The following is a 25,874-nucleotide window of genomic DNA, read 5'->3' as shown; positions in this document are numbered from 1 at the left end:
GTCTCTCCTTTTGAACTCATGTATTCTCTGGATATTAAATTACTTTCTTGGAAAGTGTTAATTCTTTTGGCTATCTCTTCCTCTAGAAGAGTTTCTGAATTGTCTGCTCTCTCTTGTGAGTCTCCTTATCTTATTTTCCATCAAGATAAAGCTGTTTTGCGGACTTTGTTTACATTTTTGCCTAAGGTTGGGAATTCTAACAACATTATTAGGGAATTTGTTGTTCCTTCCTTGTGTGCTAATCCTAAGAATACTCTTGAAAGGTCTTTACATTCTTTGAAATATTATGTTGAGGCTACTAAAGATTTCGGAAAGACTTCTAGTCTATTTGTTATTTTTTCTGGTTCCAGGAAAGGTCAGAAAGGATCTGCCATTTTCTCTGGCATCTTGGTTGAAACTTTTGATTCACAAAGGTCATTTAGAGGTGGGGCAGTCTCCGCATCAGAGATATACAGCTCATTCTACTACACCAGTTGCCACTTCTTGGACTTTTAATAATGAAGCTTCAGTTGATCAAATTTACAAAGCAGCAACTTGGTCTTCTTTGCATACATTTTCTACATTTTACAATTTTGATGTGTTTGCTTCTTCAGAAGCAGCCTTTGGTAGAAAGGTTTTTCAGGCAGCTGTCTCAGTTTGTTTCTAGTGCCTTTGATTTTAGTTTTTTGATATTTTTAAGAAAAACTTAAATATTTTTTGGATTTAATTTCTCAGATGATATAGCTGTTTTTATTTTATCCCTCCCTCTCTAGTGACTCATGAACTTCCACAGCTTGGGGATTATATACTATACGTCACTAGCTCATGGACTCTTGCCTCTTACATGAAAGAAAACATAATTTATGCAAGAACTTACCTGATAAATTCATTTCTTTCATAGTGCAAGAGTCATGGCAAGAGTCCATGAGACCCACCCTATTTTTTGGGGGTTATGATTTTTTGTATAAAGCACATTATTGTTTCCAGTTCCTATTTTTGTATGCTTTTTACTCCTTTTTTTTTACACCTCACTAATTGGCTATACGTTAAACTGAGGTGTGAGTGAGGTGGGAGGTGTATTTATAGGCATTTTTAGGTTTGGGAAACTTTGCCCCCTCCTGGTAGGAATGTATATCTCATATGTCTCTAGCTCATGGACTCTTGCCACTATGAAAGAAATGAATTTATCAGGTAAGTTCTTACATAAATTATGTTTTTTATTTAAAATTCATGTGAACAGATTATTCATAAAGCTCAGTTTTCACCATTCACTAGAATATTACAGTATTATTTATTAAATTAATTTTTATTGACAATCCATTCCCTTTTAAAAATACATTGTAAATGGCAATTTAATATTAACATTTTCTTTATTTGAATGTTTTTGTTTAATATATATTAAGGAAGAGGTGTTCACCTCAAAACATCACATAATAAATTAAAACTATTCCACTTTGAAAATCCATTGAGTGCTTGTTTAGGCTAAAAATACTATTTTTGATGATTTGTTAATAGTGTAATAATTCTATTCTTTTTTGCAGTTTGAAAATGAAATTATACTTAAATTGGACCATGAAGTGGAAGGAGGTCGGGGCGACTGGAACCACATGCAATTGTTTGAAACAATGTGAGAACACATCTATTTTATACAAGCCATGCAACTAGTGACTGTTAAAGGGGCATTATGGTCATTTTGAGAAATTCCAACTTTTAAAGAAAAATATTTATATTTTTGCCCAATATAGAACTTCTAGAAAAACCATGTTGTATTATTACTCTGTTTTAAAAGAAGATTAAATACAGTAGAATTCCATAATTAACAAGTGCATAAAAAAGACAATAAAATAGCACTTACTCTGAATTTCAAATAAACAGTAGATTTTTTTTCCCCTGGAAAATTAGTTTTTCCCCTTTGCCGTCCTCTATATCATGTGGCACTCATCAGCCAATTACAGACTAATACACACATACACTGTGAAATTCTGCCCATGCTCAGTAGGGGCTGGTGCCTCAGAAAGTTTGCATATAAAAAGATTAGGCAAAATTTGATAATGGAAGTAAATTGGAAAGTCTCTTACAAATGCATGTTCTATCTGAATAATGAAACTAAAAGGGACAGTCTTCTTCAGAATTTTTATTGTTTAGAAAGATAGATAATACCTTTATTACGTGTTCCTCAGTTTTGCCTAAACAACATGGTAAGATTAATATTCTTTTTACCTCTGTGTTTACCTCTCGCAGACTGTCCCCTTATATCAGTTCTTTTGACAGACTTGCAATTTAGCCAAACAGAGCTCTTCATAAGTAACTCCATGGGCGTGAGCACAATGTTATCTATATGGCACACATGAACTAACACCTTCTAGCTGTGAAAATCTTTCAAATGCATTGAAATAAGAGGCGGTCTTCAAGGGTTAGACAATTAGCATATGAACCTACCTAGGTTTAGCCTTCAAATAAGAATACCAAGAGAACAAAGCAAATTTGATGATTAAAGTAGTCTGGAAATTTGTGTATACACCATCCTTATGTTCTCTACATGTGCGGATGTTGGCGCTAATCTCAACCTTAAAGGGACAGTCTAGTCAACATTAAACTTTCATGATTCCAATAGGGCATGCAATTTCAAACAACTTTCCAATTTACTCTTATCATCAAATTTGCTATGCTTGTTTTTAACATTTGGAAATAAAGTCCTTTTGTTTTACATCTTCGCATGTGGCTGGATTGCTGTGGACTTTCTTGTTTTCTAATAAAGGGATTATCTATCTTTTTAAACATTAAACAATCTGGTGTAGACTGTCCCTTTAAAATCTTAAATGTTCTTGTGACCACAATGATTCATTTAATCTGCTAGTGAGTATTAAATGGTTTACAACTATATATTTCACCTTTATTTTGCCATTTGCTTTTCCCGTTTATACTTCAACCTACATTAAATACAGGGAGTGCAGAATTATTAGGCAAATGAGTATTTTGACCACATCATCCTCTTTATGCATGTTGTCTTACTCCAAGCTGTATAAGCTCGAACGCCTACTACCAATTAAGCATATTAGGTAATGTGCATCTCTGTAATGAGAAGGGGTGTGGTCTAATGACATCAACACCCTATATCAGGTGTGCATAATTATTAGGCAACTTCCTTTCCTTTGGCAAAATGGGTCAAAAGAAGGAATTGACAGGCTCAGAAAAGTTAAAAATAGTGAGATATCTTGCAGAAGGATGCAGCACTCTTAAAATTGCAAAGCTTCTGAAGCGTGATCATCGAAGCGTTTCATTCAAAATAGTCAACAGGGTCGCAAGAAGCGTGTTGAAAAACCAAGGCGCAAAATAACTGCCCATGAACTGAGAAAAGTCAAGCGTGCAGCTGCCAAGATGCCCCTTGCCACCAATTTGGCCATATTTCAAAGCTGCAACATCACTGGAGTGCCCAAAAGCACAAGGTGTGCAATACCATGGCCAAGGTAAGAAAGGCTGAAAGACGACCACCACTGAACAAGACACACAAGCTGAAACGTCAAGACTGGGCCAAGAAATATCTCAATACTGATTTTTCTAAGGTTTTATGGACTGATGAAATGAGAGTGAGTCTTGATGGGCCAGATGGATGGGCCTGTGGCTGGATTGGTAAAGGGCAGAGAGCTCCAGTCCGACTCAGACGCCAGCAAGGTGGAGGTGGAGTACTGGTTTGGGCTGGTATCATCAAAGATGAGCTTGTGGGGCCTTTTCGGGTTGAGGATGGAGTCAAGCTCAACTCCCAGTCCTACTGCCAGTTTCTGGAAGACACCTTCTTCAAGCAGTGGTACAGGAAGAAGTCTGCATCCTTCAAGAAAAACATGATTTTCATGCAGGACAATGCTCCATCACACGCGTCCAAGTACTCCACAGCGTGGCTGGCAAGAAAGGGTATAAAAGAAGAAAATCTAATGACATGGCCTCCTTGTTCACCTGATCTGAACCCCATTGAGAACCTGTGGTCCATCATCAAATGGGAGATTTACAAGGAGGGAAAACAATACACCTCTCTGAACAGTGTCTGGGAGGCTGTGGTTGCTGCTGCACTCAATGTTGATGGTGAACAGATCAAAACACTGACAGAATCCATGGATGGTAGGCTTTTGAGTGTCCTTGCAAAGAAAGGTGGCTATATTGGTCACTGATTTGTTTTTGTTTTGTTTTTGAATGTCAGAAATGTATATTTATGAATGTTGAGATGTTATATTGGTTTCACTGGTAAAAATAAATAATTGAAATGGGTATATATTTGTTTTTTGTTAAGTTGCCTAATAATTATGCATGGTAATAATCACCTGCACACACAGATATCCCCCTAAAATAGCTATAACTAAAAACAAACTAAAAACTACTTCCAAAACTATTCAGCTTTGATATTAATGATTTTTTTGGGTTCATTGAGAACATGGTTGTTGTTCAATAATAAAATTAATCCTCAAAAATACAACTTGCCTAATAATTCTGCACTCCCTGTATTTCAGTACTGCATTAATAGTGACAGAAAAGCTATATAAAGAAGAGATGGCAAAATAAATCAACCTCCCTTTGGGGATGGGAGATTGCGAGAGCTCTTTAAATGGGTTTATCAGCTTTAAGTTAAATTGCGCTCGTATTACAATTTGAAAGTAAATGCGAACGTTTGAGCGCCATCACGATTTACACTAGAATGATTACTGCAGCCTGAGAGCTTTGGTTAATGTTTTGTGAAACTAAAAAAATTCACAAAACACATCAAAAATACATTCCACAATATACAGGGAGTGCAGAATTATTAGGCAAGTTGTATTTTTGAGGATTCATTTTATTATTGAACAACAACCATGTTCTCAATGAACCCAAAAAACTAATTAATATCAAAGCTGAATAGTTTTGGAAGTAGTTTTTAGTTTGTTTTTAGCTTTAGCTATTTTAGGGGGATATCTGTGTGTGCAGGTGACTATTACTGTGCATAATTATTAGGCAACTTAACAAAAAACAATTTCAATTATTTATTTCTACCAGTGAAACCAATATAACATCTCAACATTCACAAATATACATTTCTGACATTCAAAAACAAAACAAAAACAAATCAGTGACCAATATAGCCACCTTTCTTTGCAAGGACACTCAAAAGTCTGCCATCCATGGATTCTGTCAGTGTTTTGATCTGTTCACCATCAACTTTGCATGCAGCAGCAACCACAGCCTCCCAGACACTGTTCAGAGAGGTGTACTGTTTTGCCTCCTTGTAAATCTCACATTTGATGATGGACCACAGGTTCTCAATGGGGTTCAGATCAGGTGAACAAGGAGGCCATGTCATTAGATTTTCTTCTTTTATACCCTTTCTTGCCAGCCACGCTGTGGAGTACTTGGACGCGTGTGATGGAGCATTGTCCTGCATGAAAATCATGTTTTTCTTGAAGGATGCAGACTTCTTCCTGTACCACTGCTTGAAGACGGTGTCTTCCAGAAACTGGCAGTAGGACTGGGAGTTGAGCTTGACTCCATCCTCAACCCGAAAAAGCCCCACAAGCTCATCTTTGATGATACCAGCCCAAACCAGTACTCCACCTCCACCTTGCTGGCGTCTGAGTCGGACTGGAGCTCTCTGCCCTTTACCAATCCAGCCACGGGCCCATCCATCTGGCCCATCAAGACTCACTCTCATTTAATCAGTCCATAAAACCTTAGAAAAATCAGTTTTGAGATATTTCTTGGCCCAGTCTTGACGTTTCAGCTTGTGTGTCTTGTTCAGTGGTGGTCGTCTTTCAGCCTTTCTTACCTTGGCCATGTCTCTTAGTATTGCACAAATTGGGCACTCCAGTGATGTTGCAGCTCTGAAATATGGCCAAACTGGTGGCAAGTGGCATCTTGGCAGCTGCACGCTTGACTTTTCTCAGTTCATGGGCAGTTATTTTGCGCCTTGGTTTTTCCACACGCTTCTTGTGACCCTGTTGACTATTTTGACGCTTGATTGTTCGATGATCACGCTTCAGAAGCTTTGCAATTTTAAGAGTGCTGCATCCCTCTGCAAGATATCTCACTATTTTTGACTTTTCTGAGCCTGTCAAGTCCTTCTTTTGACCCATTTTGCCAAAGGAAAGGAAGTTGCCTAATAATTATGCACACCTGATATAGGGTGTTGATGTCATTAGACCACACCCCTTCTCATTACAGAGATGCACATCACCTAATATGCTTAATTGGTAGTAGGCTTTCGAGCCTATACAGCTTGGAGTAAGACAACATGCATAAAGAGGATGATGTGGTCAAAATACTCATTTGCCTAATAATTCTGCACTCCCTGTAGTTACACTCATAATAACACTATCTAATAAAAAATATTTAAAAAACAATATTGCACAAGAAAGTTATAAAGGCTCAAAGATATGAGTGGGTAGATTTATCAAAGCCTTTAGCAGGCTTTGCCTGCCTAGGACTGCAGGTTCTCACAAGAATCTGCAGTCTGTATTTATGAAGCAGTGGTCATCAAGTTTAAATCTCCCCGTTCTCATCCAGCATTGCGTTCTTGTGCACGGCGGACAGGGGCGCGTATGTATGCCCCTTTCTGCCGCAGCTTGATAAATCGACCCCGAGGTCTCAGGTGTTAGAAAAAAACACATACAGTATATATAGAAATATAAACACATAAATACATATGTACACACAAAGACCTATTGGTATTGGGCTAGATTTAATAAGCAGCGAATGCTGCTTTATCTGCACGTAGTTTCCGGCTCATCAGAAACATAAGTTAAGAAGCAGCGGTCATAAGAATGTGAGGGTGCGGCATTGTTAAATCCTGACACCGTATGCTGTCGGCATTTAGCTATGCTAGGCAGACATGATATGTACAGCGAATCATGTCCACCCAGCATTTGAAAAATTGACCCCATAGACATATATATGACTTCTATGGGAGAATAGGTTATTGCGCGCACAATACACTAACTTCAACTTTTTGCACACATCGGGTTAGCGCGTGAGCGATAACTTTTTACTTTCTTTTCATAATACAACCCTGCCCAATATGGCTAAAAAGTTTACTTCTAGCGCAGTTAGTGCGAGAGCAAAAGCGCTAAATATTGCTCCACTTGTAATTGGCCCCTAGTGGATACTATTAGAACTGTGTGAGTATTTCATTTATGGCAAGGGACATCCCTGCCCAGTTAGCTAACTGCAAGATTTAATTTATAGAGCGTATGATGCAAAATAAAACTATAGATTTTAAAAAATTGTATTCACAAACACTATGCTATTTAGAAAATATAAAACAAAGTCTAAACTGAATAAAACATTTCATTTAGTATTATATTGTTCTACAAAGGTATCCATGAAATCAGAAAAGGAAGAAAACCTTAAGGAAAAGATTACGAGTGGAGCGCACATTTTCGCTGCTTTATCTGCGCTCAACTTTTTATGCCCAGTTGTACACTTGTTATAGGTTGCAAGTAAAACTTTTGGGCTCTTGTGGTCACATCCTTTCACAGAAAAAAAGATTTTGTGAAGTTTCGAACGCGGGATTGTTTTCTGCATAGACTTTAATAGAGCCTCTTTATAAAAAATAAAAATAGCCGCCAGCTCATGGAAACACGAGTGCAGAATTGCAATGAGATATATGTATGCATTTCTATACATATGTATATTTGGATTTATATGTGTATATATGTCTATAAATACATATATATACATATAAATACATATATACATATGCATAGAAATACATGCATATATTTATATTCATACATATATTTATGCATGTGTTCCTATGGATTGCTATGTAAAAGCAGTTTTGTCTCATTTTTTCCACACACCTGACATCTCATATCTTATAGCCCTTATAACTTTTATTGGATTTTTTTTTCAATAATTTTTATTAGATAGTGTTATTATGAGTTTAACTGTACTTATACATGTATTTTTTGATGGGTTTTGTGACACTTTTTTTGGCTCGCGTAACAGTTATCAAGAGCTCTGAAGTTGCAGTAATTATTCTAGTATATATCGTGATTGTGCTCACACGTTTTCAACTTGTAATGTGGGTGGAAATGACCACAAAAACACAATATCACTTGCGTGCAATTGATAGCGTGTGCCACTTAATTAGCTAAACTGTTTTAAAGGAATATCAACCCCTTAACTACAAGCACGTACCCTGTATGTTGTGTGTCCTTTAGGGGATATCAAAGAAAAGAGATGTAAAAAAGAAGCGCCAATAGGTGGTGGTATCTAAACTCGTTCTAAATATAATAGATTTGGGATGTGTCCAACAGATGCCAGTTAAGATCACTTATATCATAAAACATATGTTCAATTTATTTAAACAATAAAAATCTATCATAGACCCATACAATAAACAAACTATACATGATAAAAAATGAATGCAATGATAAAGTAGAAGTCAATAGCATTTCTTAGCTGTGTGAAAACGTAAAAATACCTGGATATAGCAAAACCTCCAAAATTGAAACACAGAAAATGTTCATCCCGTGAAAGTGAAGTTGAAATGACGCCTATGATGAAATGATGAAGTGTCAATCCAGTAGGGGTGCGTTACAGTAAAAGACAAAACATAAAAAATAGGTTTTCTCCAAAATGCTGAAAATCATGTAAATGGTTTAGGTAATTTGCAGCATTCTGAAGAAAGCCTAGGTTACAGATTTAGTTTTTTGGCCCTTTTTAAGGTGTTACAAGCATAATTTTTATTTTACATTTATTTTTACAAAGAGGCAAGATTTTTTTAAGCAACCTTCCCTATGGTTCCTTTAAGATGTAAAATATAAGTTCAACGTCTTTTATTTACTAGCAACTATCACAGACTATAATGTATTCTGTCCTCACTGGGACAAATACATCCAATAACACATTTTTGTAATTAATCTTTAGTTCACTTTTATTATATATTTTTTTCTACACCCTCCCACCCCAAAAGGCTGAAGTGCACCTTGCAGGCTCATTTTTATCTGTTCTCAATTAGCACACAGTGAAGGAGGTAGGATAAACATATGTAATAGATATGTGATATGTCAATGGACTGTAACACAATTACTTTTTGTTAGAAAAAGGACAGTTACACATGCTTTAAAACATTTAATTACTAAAATATGATGATTATCTCGAAACAAACATTTTACTTTCCTATTATGAGCTTCTCACTTTTAGGAAGTGGTTTTTCATGTTACCAAGAAGTCAAAAGCAATGGTGTTCAGAATAGTCATCGTTATCTTATTATTTGGGACTTTGGTGTCATTAACAACTGGCCTTCCTCTTTTTCGCCCCCCCCCTTCAATCCATCCTAAATGCTTCTGCCAGACTAATCCACCTTTCCCGTCGCTCTGTATCTGCTGCACCTCTCTGCGAGTCCCTTCATTGGCTCCTCATTCACAGCAGAATTAAATTCAAAATTCTCACCATTATATACAAAGCTCTCACCAACGCCACTCCCACCTACCTATCCTCTCTAATAAACAAGTATACTCCAGCCTGCCCACTAAGATCCAACAATGACCTGCTTCTTGCATCTTCAAGTATCACCTCTTCCCATGCTAGACTGCAGGACTTCTGTCATGCAACACCTACCCTCTGGAACTCTCTCCCTCGTGCTGTCAGGCTTTGCCATTATCTTTCTTCCTTTAAATGCTCCCTGAAGACTTTTTTGTTCAGAGAAGCCTATCACCCAACTCAATAATAAATTAAATTCACTTCCCTCATCTAACTCTGCATTAACATCTTTCTCAATTTCCTTCTTAATATGAGGAGAGTCCACGGCTTCATTCTTTACTTGTGGGAAATACTGAACCTGGCCACCAGGAGGAGGCAAAGACACCCCAGCCAAAGGCTTAAATACCTCCCCCCCTCCCCTCATCCCCCAGTCATTCTTTGCCTTTCGTCACAGGAGGTTGGCAGAGAAGTGTCAGAAGATACGGAGTAGTTCCTTATGGAGGGTATCTACCCTTCGGAATGGGACTGGAGTTTTAAGTAGTCTTGTCAGCCTCTCAGTAAGAGCATTTACGAATGTTAGAGTCTGGAAATACAGGGAGAGTCTTTCTGCGAACCCATCTAGACTCGTATTAACAGCTCCTTAAGCAATCAGTTTTGACAAGTTTCACTGCCTGCTTTTTTCACTCAAGTCCATGTCAGGAGTGATGCTACAAGACTTGCAAACTTGAGAGGCTGTGTTTCTGTTCCACTGCATAGATTCTGGTAAGATTGTTTCATTATTTATACACATATGATAAGGCAAGAAGACAGGGTCACAGTGTGACTCCTTTTATCTGTATGAAATCAAGGGTTAATATCTCTGGAAGGGGATTATTGAACAGGGGGGTGTTTTTTTTCCCACATAATGTACATATTGTGTTTATGCTGCAACATGTGTGAGATGTGGCTCAGGCAGATGTTGGAACATTTTTTCGTTTTGATAAGCTGCGCAGCTTTTTAGGCTTGGCACGCTTTTAGCTATAGCAGGGGTGGTCCTGCATGGCGCACCACATGACCGGGTGTGGTCACACTACTTCTTCTTCTACCTGATCATGCGGTTTTCCGGAGATGAAGTGGTTTCTCTCTTGTGCCTGGGTCATAGGAGGTGATGAGTGCCCCAGCCATTGGGGGTATAAAGGTGCCATTTATCTTGTCTATTGTCCTTTTTTATAAGTGCAAGCTATGGAGGACTCTGATGCATTAGAGGGTACTCCCTCTCTACCTAAATCTAATACCTGTCTATATTGTGAGGAGACCATAGTGTACCTGCCTGCTCAATTATGTTCCACATGCCTTGATAAAGTAATTTTATCTAAGAAAGCTAATATGTTTAGTACTACTGAGCCGTCCACCTCTGAGGAGTCTCCGTCTCGTTAGGTGCATACAGTCATCTCCTATTTCACATGCATCTTCCCGTAGCACTCCTAATCCTCCATGTGGAGGGGCCCTTTTACCGCCAGACGGCAGTGTCTGCGGCCTTTAGTGCTTTACCTCACCCTGCTAAGCACAAGCAAAAGGTTAAATATTGCTCATCCTCCTGATGGAGCCACCTCTTATACTTCGGAGGATGTTCTTTCTTGGTCAGAATCTGTTGCCTCTAAACCTTCAGCTGCGGAGGAACCAGACATTATATTTAGGATCGAACACTTACGCTTTCAGCTAAAGGAGGTGTTGGCTACTTTAGAGTTTCCAGAACCTTTAATTACCTGAGGCACCCTGTATTCCTAAATTGGATAAGGTCTATGAGGACAGGGTTCCCGTAAAGATGGCGAATATTATTAAGAACGAATGGGAAAAACTTGGTTCTTCTTTTTCCCCTTCTTCTTATTTTAAGAAATTATTTCCTGTTCTGGGCTCTCAATTGGTGTTGTGGCGTTCCGTTCCTAAGGTGGACGGTGCTATCTCCACGCTTGCTAAGTGCACTATTATCCCTCTTGAGGATAGTTTGTTATTTAAGGAGCCCATGGATAAGAAGCTGTAAACTCTGTTAAGAAAGATGTTTCAACATAAGGGATTTTTGTTTCAACCGACAACGGCTGTTGCTGCAGTTGCTGGAGCGGCGACCTACTGGTGCTACTCCTTAAGGGTAAAATTCATATCCACGGTTACTGGAGGCAAGGGTGCCTTTTTACTGCAGGATAAGAAGAACAAACCTAAGGGACAAGGTCCTAATTTTCACTCCTTTCGTTCGGACAAATCACAAAGTCAGCAGCACTCTACGAAGCCAGAGCAGTCCAAGGGAACTTGGAAAGCTGCTCATTCCTGGATTAAATCCAAGTGAAGTCAGCATCAAGGGGCGGCCCCCGATCCGGCCTTAGATCTGGTAGAGGGCAGACTGTCTCTATTTTCAGAAGCTTGGTTTGGGGACATGCAAGACCCATTGGTACTGGAGGTCATCGCTCAGGGATACAGGATAGGCTTCAAGTCTCATCCTCCCAGGGGCAGATTCCCTTTATCAGTTCAGGGATACTACTCAAACCTTTTTGTGGTACCAAAGAAGGAGGGTACTTTTCGTCTAAATCTGGACCTTAGAGCTCTATTTTCAGAAGCTTGGTTTGGGGACATGCAAGACCCATGGGAACTGGAGGTCCTCGCTCAGGCATACAGGATAGGCTTCAAGTCTCATCCTCCCAGGGGCAGATTCCCTTTATCAGGTCAGGGATACTACTCAAACCTTTTTGTGGTACCAAAGAAATAGGGTACTTTTCGTCCGAATCTGGACCTAAAGTGCTTATAAAAATTCCTGGCTGTCGCCTCATTCAAGATGGACAATTCATGACAACGATAGACCTGAAGGATGCCTACCTGCACTTCCAGTTTATTGCACTTCTGTTTGGTCTAGCTACTGCTCCAAGAGTTTTTATGAAGGTTCTAGGGGCTCTGCTTGCAGTGGTCAGAAACAGAAGGATTGCAGTGGCACCGTACTTAGACAATATTTTGGATCAAGCACCATCCTGTTGTCTGGCAGAGGACCATTCCAAAGACCTTCTCTTCTTCGATCTTATGGATGGAAGCTAAACTTAGAAAAGAGTTCTCTTATTCTCTTATGGAGTTCCTGGGTACAATAATAGACTCCATATCCATGAGGATATTTGTTACAGACCAGAGACGTTAAAAGCTAACTTCCAAAGTCTTGCCCTCCAGACTTCCTTCAAGCCATCTGTGGCTCAATATATGGAGGTAATTGGACTCATGGTGTCCTGCATGCCAGATTCCATCTTAGACCTCTTCAGCTGTGCATGCTGTGACAGTGGAATGGCAATCATTCAGATCTGTCTCAACAGATTTCTCTGGACAGCCGGTCGAGAGAATCACTCTTCTGGTGGCTCTGTCCAGATCACCTGTCCCAAGGGACATCCTTCTTGAGACCATCCTGGGAGATTGTGACTACGGACACAAGTCTCACAGGATAGGGAGCTGTTTGGGGTGCCAGCCAGGAAGGCACAGGGCCTGTGGACTTGAGAGGAAACACTCCTCCTGATCAACATTTTGGAGCTTTGAGCGATCTTCAATGCTCTGAAGGCTTGGCCCTTCTGGGTTCAGCCCAGTTTATCAGATTCCAATCTGACAACATAACCTCAGCGACTTACATCAAGCATCTGGGGGGAACGGGGAGCTCCCTAGCAATGAGGGAAGTATCTAGGATTCTGGAATGGGCGGAGGCCCACAACTGCTCACTATCAGCGATCCACATTCCGGGTGTGGACAACTGGGAAGCGGATTTCCTCAGTAGACAATCTTTTCATCCGGGGGAATGGTCTCTCCAGCCTGAGGTGTTTGAAGAGATTTTCAGCAGATGGGGTACACCAGAGATAGATCTCATGGCGTCCCGGCTCAATTCCAAGCTACCCAGATATGGGTCGAGGTCCAGGGATCCTCAGATGTAACTAATAGATGCATTAACAGTGTCTTGGAGGTTCAATCTACATTTTCCCACCATTAAAACTTCTACCTCGTGTAGTGGCCCACATCAAGCAGGAGCGAGCATCAATGATTCTAATTGCTCCATCGTGGTGGGGATGTCCTCATCTCCTCCATGGAGGTTACCTTGTTGCAGGGATCTGCTGGAACAAGGTCCTTTTGTTCATCAAAATCTAGATTCTTTGAGGCTGAGAGCATGGAGATTGAATGCTTAGTCCTAACCAAGAGAGGTTTTTCTGAGAGAGTTATTGATACTCTCATTCTAGCTCATAAGCCGGTTACTTGTCGCATCTATCATAAGGTGTGGAGGACCTACTTATTCTGGTGTGAAGAGCATGGATTTCCCTGACATAAAGTCAGGGTTGCCAGAGACGTTATAAGCTAACTTCCAAAGTCTTGCCCTCCAGACTTCCTTCAAGCCATCTGTGGCTCAATATATGGAGGTAATTGGACTCATGGTGTCCTGCATGCCAGATTCCATCTTAGACCTCTTCAGCTGTGCTTGCTGTGACAGTGGAATGGCAGTCATTCAGATCTGTCTCAACAGATTTCTCTGGACAGCCGGTCGAGAGAATCACTCTTCTGGTGGCTCTGTCCAGATAACCTGTCCCAAGGGACATCCTTCTTGAGACCATCCTGGGAGATTGTGACTATGGACACGAGTCTCACAGGATAGGGAGCTGTTTGGGGTACCAGAAGGCACAGGGCCTGTGGACTTGAGAGGAAACACTCCTCCCGATCAACATTTTGGAGCTTTGAGCGATCTTCAATGCTCTGAAGGCTTGGCCCTTCTGGGTTCAGCCCAGTTTATCAGATTCCAATCTGACAACATTACCTCAGTGACTTACATCAAGCATCTGGGGGGAACGGGGAGCTCCCTAGCAATGAGGGAAGTATCTAGGATTCTGGAATGGGCAGAGGCCCACAACTGCTCGCTATCAGTGATCCACATTCCAGGTGTGGACAACTGGGAAGCAGATTTCCTCAGTAGACAATCTTTTCATCCGGGGAAATGGTCTCTCCAGCCTGAGGTGTTTGCAGAGATTTTCAGCAGATGGGGTACACCGGAGATAGATCTCATGGCGTCCCGGCTCAATTCCAAGCTACCCAGATATGGGTTGCGGTCCAGGGATCCTCAGATGTAACTAATAGATGCATTAACAGTGTCTTAGAGGTTCAATCTACATTTTCCCGCCATTAACACGTCTACCTCGTGTAGTGGCCCACATCAAGCAGGAGCGAACATCAGTGATTCTAATTGCTCCATCGTGGTTCGCGGATCTGGTGGGGATGTCCTCATCTCCTCCATGGAGGTTACCTTGTTGCAGGGATCTGCTGGAACAAGGTCCTTTTGTTCATCAAAATCTAGATTCTTTGAGGCTGAGAGCATGGAGATTGAATGCTTAGTCCTAACCAAGAGAGGTTTTTCTGAGAGAGTTATTGATACTCTCATTCTAGCTCATAAGCCAGTTACTTGTTGCATCTATCATAAGGTGTGGAGGACCTACTTATTCTGGTGTGAAGAGCGTGGATTTCCCTGACATAAAGTCAGGGTTGCCAGGATTCTTTCCTTCCTCTAGGAGGTTCTAGAGAAGAACCTTTCGGCTAGCACCCCTAAGAGACAAATTTCAGCCCTTTCTGTTTTACTGCACAAGAGACTCGCTGAGCTTCCAGATGTCCAGTTTTTTGTTCAGGCTCTGACTAGAATTTGGCCTGTGTTTTGATCTGGCACTCCTCATTGGAGTTTAAATCTTGTTCTTAAAGGGACACTGAACTCAATTTTTTCATCTTTTTCAGATAGAACATGCAATTTTAAGCAACTTTCTAATTTACTCCTATTATCAATGTTTCTTTGTTCTCTTGCTATCTTTATTTTTAAAAGAAGGCATCTAAGCTTTTTTTGGTTCAGAACTGTGGACAGCACTTTTTTATTGGTGGATGAATTTATCCACCAATCAGCAAGAACAACCCTGGTTGTTCACCAAAAATGGTCCGGCATCTAAACTTACATTCTTGCATTTCAAATAAAGATACCAAGAGAATGAAGAAAATTTCATAATAGGAGTAAATTAGAAAGTTGCTTAAAATTTCATGCTCTATCTGAATCATGAAAGAAAAAATGTGGGTTCATTGTCCCTTTAAGGTTTTGCAGAGGCTCCATTTGAGCCTATGCACGGACTTGATATTAAATTACTGTCTTTTAAGGTTCTCTTTCTACTGGCTATTCCTTCGGCACGCAGAGTATCTGAGATGGCTGCCTTGCAATGTGAGCCCCCTTACCTAGTTTTCCATGCTGATAAGGCTGTTCTTCGTACTGGGTTAGGTATTCTTCCTAAGGTTGTTTCAGATCACAACATCAGCCATTAGATTATCGTTCCTTCCTTGTGTCCTAACCCTTCTTCTTCTTTGGATGTGGTTTGGGCCTTGAAGTTCTATATTCAAGCTACTAAGGAGTTTAGACAGACTTCTTCTTTGTTTGTTGTCTATTCTGGGAAGCGTAAGGGGCAGAAAGCCTCGGCCACTTCCTTATCTTTTTGGTTGAGGAGCATTATCCACTTAGAATATGAAACAGCAAGACATAAGCCTCCTCAGAGGATTAAGGCGCATTCAACTAGAGCAGTGGCTTCCTCTTGGGCCTTCAATAATGAGGCCTCTATGGAGCATATTTGTAGGGCAGCCACCTGGTCCTCCTTTCATATCTTTTCAAAATTTTACAAGTTTGACGTTTTTGCTTAGGCTGAAGCATCTTTTGGGAGAAAGGTTTTCTAGGCTGTGGTGCCCTCAGAATAGGGTCCGCCTCTCCTTTTTTGCCCTCCCATTTTCATTCAGTGTCCTCTAGAGCTTGGGTATGTTTCCCACAAGTAAGGAATGAAACCATGGACTCTCCTCATATTAAGAAGGAAAACATAAATTATGCTTACCAGATCATTTCCGTTCCTTCTGTATGAGGCGTGTCCACGGCCCCCGCACGTTTTCTCCATTGGGCTGACCAACATTTTTGTTTTGTTCTTCTAGCACCATTTATACCCTGATATTTCTCCTACTGTTCCTTGTTCCCTCTGCAGAATGACTGGGGGATGAGGGGAGTGGGGGAGGTATTTAAGCCTTTGGCTAGGGTGTCTTTGCCTCATCCTGGTGGCCAGGTTCAGTATTTCCCACAAGTAAGGAATGAAGCCGTGGACTCTCCTCATACAGAAGGAAACAAAATTATCTGGTAAGCATAATTTATGTTTTTGCAGTCCTCATCTCATGTTTCTCAACTTCCTATCCTTCTAGATTGTAAGTTCCCACGGGAATAGGGCCCTCAATTCCTCCTGTATGTGTTTGTAAATTTTGTCCTGTCTCTTACAAGTTTTATATCATTGTTTTAATTAAATTAATTGTACCCATGGACAGTGCTGCAGGATATGTTGGCGCTTCATAATAAAGTATAATAATAATAATAATTAACATGTGTTCTACTATTGCTTGACTTGTACTTTCAGACTGCTTGGTTACTCTGCAGACCATCTTTATATCTCTAAGGCGATGGAAAGCTTTGTGAGCCTGATAAAAGGCCTTGTGGAGAGGTTATTGGATTACAGAGCAGTGGTGACTGATGAGAGCAAAGACAACCGCATGAGCTGCACAGTAAACTTACTGGTAAGTGAATGTTTTATCCAAATATCAATGATAAGGAAACCTGTAAGAAAAAATAATAAAAGCAAGTTTATATAGTTTACTGTTTCATAACTGATAATGTATATTGAAGAGATGTTGAATATTACCAGTATTTATCTATTAAAAACAAACATTATTTCCCTATTCCTTCTGTAGCAGGAGGACAAAGAAGAAGAAGCTAGATTACAAATGGTGCAGTAAATCTTTTTTCACGATCGCGAAAACACAGTTAGCGTTAAGCTTTTTACACTAGTCGGGTTGGGCTCGTATTACATCAGTCCTATCGCATTAGTCAAGAGACAAGAAGTGCACTACCTCACACTGCATCTATTAAAGCTATGAATCTCATCTAGATAGGGATTCCCATTCTGCATAAATGTAGTCCAGAACAACCAAAAAATGGTGAACAAATCACCAGAGGACCTGGAAAAGTTTTGCACACAGCAAAAAGTATTAATCACGCAGGGCCCACAGAGGACCCGTCCACTCTAGTAAATTTGAAACCTCAATAATCCATCTGGTCCACAGTCACTAAGAAGTGCTGAATTAATAGACAAACAACAGGTCCTTCCATGCAGCAGCCTCCAGGTTGAGATGTCTGGTGAAAGGGCATAATAGTTAACCACCAGTGTTCTTCACAAGTAAAATTATTATTCACCACTGAACTCCAAAGTTTATGCTATTGCTAATGGTTTTAGGGAACTTCCCCCTGTTACAGCTGATAAGAGGGAGTCTGACAATTTTACCTCTTTGCTGACTTTTCTCTATATAATATCGATATTAGTCCCCAATCACATATTCACTTTTAAAATATATATATATATATATATATATATATATATGTGTGTGTATATATATATATATATATATGTGTGTGTGTATATATATATATATATATATATATATATAGCCAATTTGATAATGACTCACCTTCTGTAATCATAGATGTCACCATCTACATATTTGTCATTATTATAATATATTAGGGTTAGATAGTTTGGAAAGTCCATATGTTACTAGGATGGAACTGATCAATAATGATCCCTTATGGATAAGTAATATATTAGGCATATCCATGATGACACACAGCATGTCTCCTTATTCCCACTTTTAAAACCCCACTAAACATCTTAATAAAAAAGAGTAAAGGCTCATTTACATTTTGACGTGCATTACCCCCCTAAATATATTATATTATTACAAATTGGGATTAACGGGGCTAAGTCGCTGATTGCAAGACATTGGAAAACCCCATGCATAATATCCAAGCAGATGTGGTTGGACAGGACTACTGAATTGCAGTCATTGGAGGAATATGGTTTCCTGAGGTGCAATTAAAACTCATATTTCCTAGACTCAAGTTTTATTGAACACTCTCTAACAAAAAAACAGAAACACGAACATATTTTTCAAGCACTTTTGACCTGTTTGGGTTTCCTCAGATCATACTTAAGCATTATGTTGAGACATGACCTATCTCTCTCTATCCCTCCACCCCTCCCCCTTTACCATCCTCTCTTATTGTATCTATATATTTTGCCTTTCTTATAAACCTATTCTTTTTACAATTTCATTTTACTGCTTATGAAATAACAGATTAATTCATTCTGAGAGAATTGCTTTTTGAAAAAGCATATATTATTTTTCAGTCAGTGCAGTAACCTTCAAACATGTACAGATGACAGATGCCCATAACTTGATTGATATAGTCTATGTAGTACATACATTTTCTGTGTACTGTTTGCAATCTCCAATAAAGTTTTGTGGAGTTGTGATTGCAATACAGTGAAATAAAGAGAGGAGGGTAACATCAACCTTACATCTTTAAAAAAATAAAAACATTTTATGTATGGGTTAGATTGAATTCTGCAGAACAGCCTATGTAAAGTCAGCATTTCTGCATCTATATGTGTTATAACCAGAGCATTGCTGGGTATATAAACAATCTCTCCACAAACCCCCACCCTAAGGTCTACCCAGAAACGACCCTATGTTGTGGTTCCAACCCTGACATACTTTTTTAAAAACATTTCACATATAATTCACCTTTTTGGCTGCAACCCTTATTTGTTCTATTAACAACATGTACATATTATTTTAACCATTTGTGTGAGGGAAACACACAAATGTGGCTTATGTTCTGCCAGCTATACATAACATGTTTGTTTTACTAACACACAGTTTTTACTCCTTTTTGACAGTAACAATTATGGTTTAACCTGTTGTTGACCTCTTGAAAATCTGTATTTGAAGCTACACTGCAGGGCTGATAATATGCTGTCTTTAATGTTAAAGGGACATTAAACACCAGAATTGTTGTTGCTTTAAAAAGGAAGATAATCCCTTTATTACCAATTCCCCAATTTTGCATAACCAACACAGTTATAATAATATAATTTTTACCTCTGTAATTACCTTGTATCTATGCCTCTGCAAACTGCCCCCTTATTTCAGTTCTTTTGACAGACTTGCATTTTAGCCAATCAGTGCTGACTTCACGTGCCTGAGCTCAATGTTATCTATATGAAACACATGAACTAACGCCCTCTAGTGGTGAAAAAATGTCAAAATGCTTTCAGCTTAGAGGCAGTCTTCAAGGTCTAAGAAATTAGCACATGAACCTCCTAGATTTAGCTTTCAGCTAAGAATACCAAGAGAGCAAAGCAAAATTGGTAATAAAAGTAAATTGGAAAGTTGTTTAAAATTACATGCCCTGTTTAAATCATGAAATATTTTTTTTTTACTTTACTGTCCCTTTAAAGGTTTTGAACATGTTTATATATAAAACAAAAAAAAAACATCACAATTTTCATCTAAGAACAATGTTTTAGCATACAATAATAGGAGAATATTTGTAAACTTACATTAGTAGTTACAGTATGTGAAGACAACCTACAGTCAAATAAGTTAGGAAGTTATCATCATTATTAAATCAGTCACCATGTTTTTCTATTACTTTGGCCATGTAATAAAAATTTGTAACATCAAATAATAGATGAGCTAAACATGCCTTACCCAGAGTTCCCAGCATTAAATATATTGTGTTATTGTTGCAGTTTGGGAGCTTTGCTGTCTTTCCTGCAAAGCCCCAGTTTTCAAAGTAAAGACAGAGACCACCCTAACTCTACCCATGAACTGCTTCAGCTCTTCCCATGCCCCATAATAAAAACACAGACACTGTACAGACCCTGCCCACTGAATGGCCAGTGAATTCATCCCTATCATGGCTAATCCCATAAACACCCACAAATCTACCCACAGGTCTTCCTCACTTAGTCTAGGCCTATACATACTATTATGTTTTTGTCTTCTGTAAATATTTTGCACAATTTTCAGATGTTTACCTGACTAATGATGTTTTGTTTGTTTTTTAGAATTTTTACAAAGACATTAACCGTGAAGCAATGTACATTAGGTAAGAAAACTTTTTTTTAGATCAAATTGTATTAGAAAAATATGACATTTTATTGCTGTGACACTAGCTTCTGATTTCCAATAGGTAAAAAAAATAGTCCTAAGGGTAATTTGTTTTTAAGCCTTTGGGGCCGATTTATCAAAGCTTCAACTAATAATACAATGGAATCTGCTCGAATTTCACGTCATATTTGACGCAAATTGAATGCGCCCTAATTAACAAACCATCAACATTGTCAAATGTTGAAATGTGTGATGTAATATACGCTCCCGCAATCTCAATCTGACGCAGATTGATGCTTGTGTCATTCCAGATATTTCAAATTCACATTTGACTCTATTTGACCCTCTTCCCAATTTATCAAACATTCAACAGGTACGATCGTGTCTTTTCCGCCGCAGCATACCTATCGTTCAAACCGCCACCCTTGAGGTTGCGAATGCCATAGAAATCAATGGGAATCTGAAAACCCAGAAAGGTTATGTTAGATGCTGAAAGAGAATGAAGCTCATTACATATTTATGTAAATTAGAAAGTTAATTACAATTGTTTACTCTTTCTAAATCACACAGACAACAAAGATGCATATTCAGTATCTAAATAATATGTTAAATAATAATATTATAATCACATGTAATTTCAAGGTACAGATTCATTTCAAAAGTAGTTTTAATGACAGGTAATGTCTGTCTGGCAGCAGGACTAGTAGATATATAGATAAAAATGAAATAAATACATTACATACTATAGCTAACTTCCTTTTTTTGATCAATCTAATTTCACCATGTTTAACATATGTAATACAATTGCCACTGCATTTCTCACCAAATTTGACATAATACTTTGCACCAAATTTGATGCAATACTCAAATCCTAAACAACCCACAAACTAGTAAAATAGGCTGACCATATATATATATATATATATATATATATATATATATATATATATATAGATATTATTGTTTGTTCAGGTATAAATCTAGCTATTTCTTGGATATTAACAGATGAAAAATAAAAGATTAGCTTTAGAGAAATGTGTTTGTTCATGGACAGTAATGATATGGTATATATAAAGTTAAAATCAGAATATCCGCAACATTGATGACTCTTATTTATCAACAGTCCAATGCTTATCGCTCCATACTTGAAGCGCAAGTTTATTACAAACTTTTTAATAAATAATACTTGACACACGTGTTTTTTTTTTTTTGTTGTTTTTTTTTTTTAAATTCTTTATTTATATATCCAACAGCAAGCATAATTGCATACATTTACACCTTTGTACACCACGCAGGGTCAGGTGTAAAAAAAACAAAAGGAGATAACATAGGATTTAAACAAAAGATCTCTCCTTAAATACAGCATTTTGTAGAACACAAAAAAAAAGAGAGCTAACAATATATTCTCATATAATTCATTTGCATATGCTGTTGGAAATTTTTCACATACGATAAACGGTGGACCCATTCAAACTGCCATTCAAACAGAAAACAAAAACAAGAACAACGAAAGAGAAAAAAAAATAAAAAATAAAGATGATAAAAAGAAAATATATTTTTCTTTTCTTATCCCCCCTCCTCCGCCTCCCAGCATTATTACACGTAACCATCGGCCTTAATATTTATTGTCTTGTCTCTATCTTAACTCCCTTCTTCCTTCCTTTACTTCTTTCTTTCTCTTGTCTCGGTCCTTTCCTTTGCTATTTCCCTTAATCTTATTTTCTTTCGCTGTCCTTCTCCCCTTCCCATTCCCCTTCTCTCCCCCTCCCTTTCTCTCCAAAGTATTCCTTAAATTCTCCCTCATGTAGTAATCTCCCGGTGACCAGATACCCATTATGGGGGAAACAGTCCTAATATAACCAATTCTAAAAAAGCTATCGTATTTAAAAAAGGCTGTAAAATACGCCTTTGAACCTGAAGCGGATAAGATATAATTAGCGGAAGCCAATCCATAATAAAGACTTCGATTCTACTGTCCGTCAGAGATTTAGTGTGAAAAGATTCAAATAGAATTTGAAACTGAATTTCTTTAAGGAACTCTGAGACCCTGGGGGCTGTATGGTCTTTCCAGCCCTTGACAATTAACTGTCTTGCAGTTAAGATAATAGTATTTAATATTTTTTTCACACGTTTAGGACGTAAATCAGCATTAGTTAAAAAAAATATCTCCTCAGCAGCAAACGGAATCATATCTTTATAGTGTTTACTATACCAATATCTTATCTTTTGCCAATATTGTTGAATCTTAGGACAAGACCAGAATATATGAAAAATATCAGCCCTATCCAGAGAACACCGTGAACACGCATACTTTTGGGTGGGAAAGAATCTAGCCATTTTATCGGAAGAAAGATAGTAATTATTAACTAGTTTTAAATGTGTTTCTCTCCATGATATAGAGATTTGTAATTTTACTGACTCTAAGAAGCTGCGCTCTATCCTATTCTCCTCCAATTGTGGGAAGTGTCTCTCCCAGTAATTATATAGTTTATCCATATTGAGTTCTCCCTGTTTAGCCAGGAGAATATCATAAATTAAAGATATTGAGGAGCGACCCAAGGAAAATTGACTAATTATATTCTTAATATCCATCCAATCCACAAACACCTCTGTATTCCACTTTTGCGAGAATATATAATGACGTAGCTGGAAATACGCAAATAAATTTGAATGGGGTAAATTAAACTTATGGAATAATAGTTCTGAGGAAAATAACTGATTAGAATCAAATAACTGGTAAACATATATCAGTCCTGCCTCCGCCCACAATCTAAACACTCTCTGGTTTAAACCCGAAATAAATTCGGGATTACCTATTATCGGGAGAAATTCAGAAAATAATGGAGAAATTTTTAATACTCGGCAAATTTTATGCCAGGCTATAATAACGTTTTTGAAGGAGATCAATTTATTGAGATTCGAAGGCAATTTTTTTACCGGACAGTGGAGAATGGCTTTTAGAGAGAAGGGAGAAATCAAAAATGTTTCCAAACCTACCAAAACAAATTTATCTATCCCTGTAATCCAATCAAAGGCCAATTTAACTAGACAGGACCAATTATATAACCTAAAATCTGGCAATGCCAGCCCTGCCTGAGAACGTTTCTGCATTAACCTGTTCAGACTAATCCTAGGCTTTTTATTGCCCCATATAAATTTAGATTGCCAGGACTGTACATCACTAATATCTTTATTAGTCATTAGTAACGGCAGATTCTGAAGAAGATATAAAACTCGAGGGAAAATAATAGTTTTAATCAAATTGACTCTTGCAGATAATGAAATTGGTAAAGAGGACCAGTTTTCTAGATCATTTTTAATTTTCGACAAGACTGGTGGGAAATTTAATTTGTACCAATTTGCTGGATTCCTATGAAGGATAATACCTAAATACCGAAAGGACTCAACTACTTTAAAAGGATGATCTCCCCAATTAAGACCGTTCTTATGTATCCATAGGAGTTCGCTCTTATCAAAATTGATTTTATATCCTGAAAAGGAGGAGAAAGCCTTAAATAATTGTAACACTATAGGAATATAGTGTTGAGCCTTATCCAGAAATATTAACAGATCATCGGCATACAAAAGCGTTTTTAGTCTAGTGGGACCCAGTGGGATTCCTGGCAACCTATCCCGTAATAGAATAGCAAATGGTTCCAACGCCAAGTTAAAAAGCAAGGGGGACAGGGGGCACCCTTGCCTAGTTCCTCTTTTGAGTGATATATACGGAGAAGAGTGACCGTTGATGCAGAGAAAGGAAATCAGATTTTTATATAAATTTTTAACAAATTCAAGAAACTGATTCTTAAATCCAAAATGCTCTAAAGCCGTAAACAAGTAATTCCAATTCACTGCATCAAAGGCTTTCTCGGCGTCTACTGTCAGAATAGCTGCTTCCCTGATCTTCTTAAATTCTTCATTTTTAGGATCTAAGTTCCAGGCATAGTCAAGAAATGTAGTAACTTTACGGATATTCTTAAGGGAGTTCCTGTCCTTCATAAATCCAGTTTGATCTGGGTGTATGATCCCATCTAATAATTTAGCCAGTCTTGTCGAAACAATAGCCGTCAGCAATTTGTAATCCGCATTAAGTACAGATATAGGTCTATACGACCCAGGATCCTCCCGATCCTTACCTTTCTTAAGAATCAGAGATATGCGTGCAGCAGAAAAATAATTAGACATTGACTTACCGGAGGAAAAATAATAATTAAACAAGTTAACTAGCGATAGTTTGATTTCTTCCTTCAAAATTTTGTAAAACTCTACCGGAATCGAGTCTGGTCCGGGAGATTTATTAATATTAGCTGATTGTATAGCCTCCAAAACTTCCTCCTCTGAAATAGGTCTATTAAGATCTAACAGATTCTCTTCCGTAACACCCGGGAGTTTCACACTGGACCAAAAATTTGATGCATTATCCAAATTTACCTCTGATTCTGAGTACAGCTTTTCAAATACCTTAAAGAAAGCTTGGCTAATATCCTCTGTATTAGCATACTTCACATTGTTAAATTTAATAGCCGAGATTAAGTTCTTGCTTTTCCTAACTTTCACTACACTAGCCAAAAATTTGGCGGAGTTCCCATAATGACCTCTAAATTGGTAATTTATTTTTAATTCTTCTTCTTGGGACCTTTGTTTTAAATAGATGTCTCTTTCCCTTTTTAATTTACAGTATCTATCCCAGTTATCCTTTGTCTTGTCATTATAGAATTTCCCGAGCGCATTTCTGACTTGAGCAGCTAATTGTAATTCCTGCTCCAAAGTTTTCTTCCTCCACGTAGCTAAATAAAGTTTAATTTCCCCCCTCAAAACGGCTTTTGCTGCTTCCCAAAAAACCTCTGGTTTACTAAATTGCCCCACATTGAACGTAACATAATCCTTCCACCTTTGCTTTAACCAATTGCCAAACCTAGGGCTGTCAGCCAAATACCGCGGAAAAAAAAAAGATGTATTAGGAATCTTGGGGGGGGGAAATAGCCATCAATGTGAAAGAGATTACTGCATGGTCAGAAATGACAATATCATAGATATTGGCTTCAGATCTGCAAAGAGCAATTGACTTAGAAATTAAAAATAGATCAATTCTAGAAAATGTCATATGGGATTTAGACTCACAGGTGAAACTACGTTGTTCTGGATTTTTAAATCTCCATATATCAATTAATCTTAATTCGTGACAGAAAAGTTTAAAATATTTTGCTAATTTGGCGTTTTCACGAAAAAATTTTGCCGACAATCTATCCAATATAGGGCACAATGTCATATTGAAATCTCCCCCTAAAATTAAATTAGCTGCTGAGAATAAAAATAGTTTGCTTCTAATATTGTCCCAAAAAACCGGTGAAAAGGAATTGGGGCCATATAGATTACATATAACAAAGTTAGTTATTAATCTGGATATGTAGAAT

General features: G+C 38.2%; 1 protein-coding gene across 1 annotated transcript in view; it reads left to right on the top strand.

Moving 5' to 3' along the window:
- Positions 1–25,874, top strand: part of DOCK2 (dedicator of cytokinesis 2) — a 1,640,323-nt gene that overhangs the window by 1,275,622 nt on the left and 338,827 nt on the right. The window contains 3 exon segments of the mRNA XM_053718563.1: positions 1,521–1,606; positions 16,869–17,025; positions 20,418–20,458. Of these exon segments, the coding sequence (XP_053574538.1) occupies positions 1,521–1,606; positions 16,869–17,025; positions 20,418–20,458 (284 nt within the window).

Source organism: Bombina bombina, chromosome 6 (genome assembly GCF_027579735.1).
Source record: "Bombina bombina isolate aBomBom1 chromosome 6, aBomBom1.pri, whole genome shotgun sequence".
Classification (NCBI taxonomy): domain Eukaryota; kingdom Metazoa; phylum Chordata; class Amphibia; order Anura; family Bombinatoridae; genus Bombina; species Bombina bombina.
Note: the sequence above shows the minus strand (reverse complement) of the source record. Positions and strands in the feature narration are given on the sequence as shown.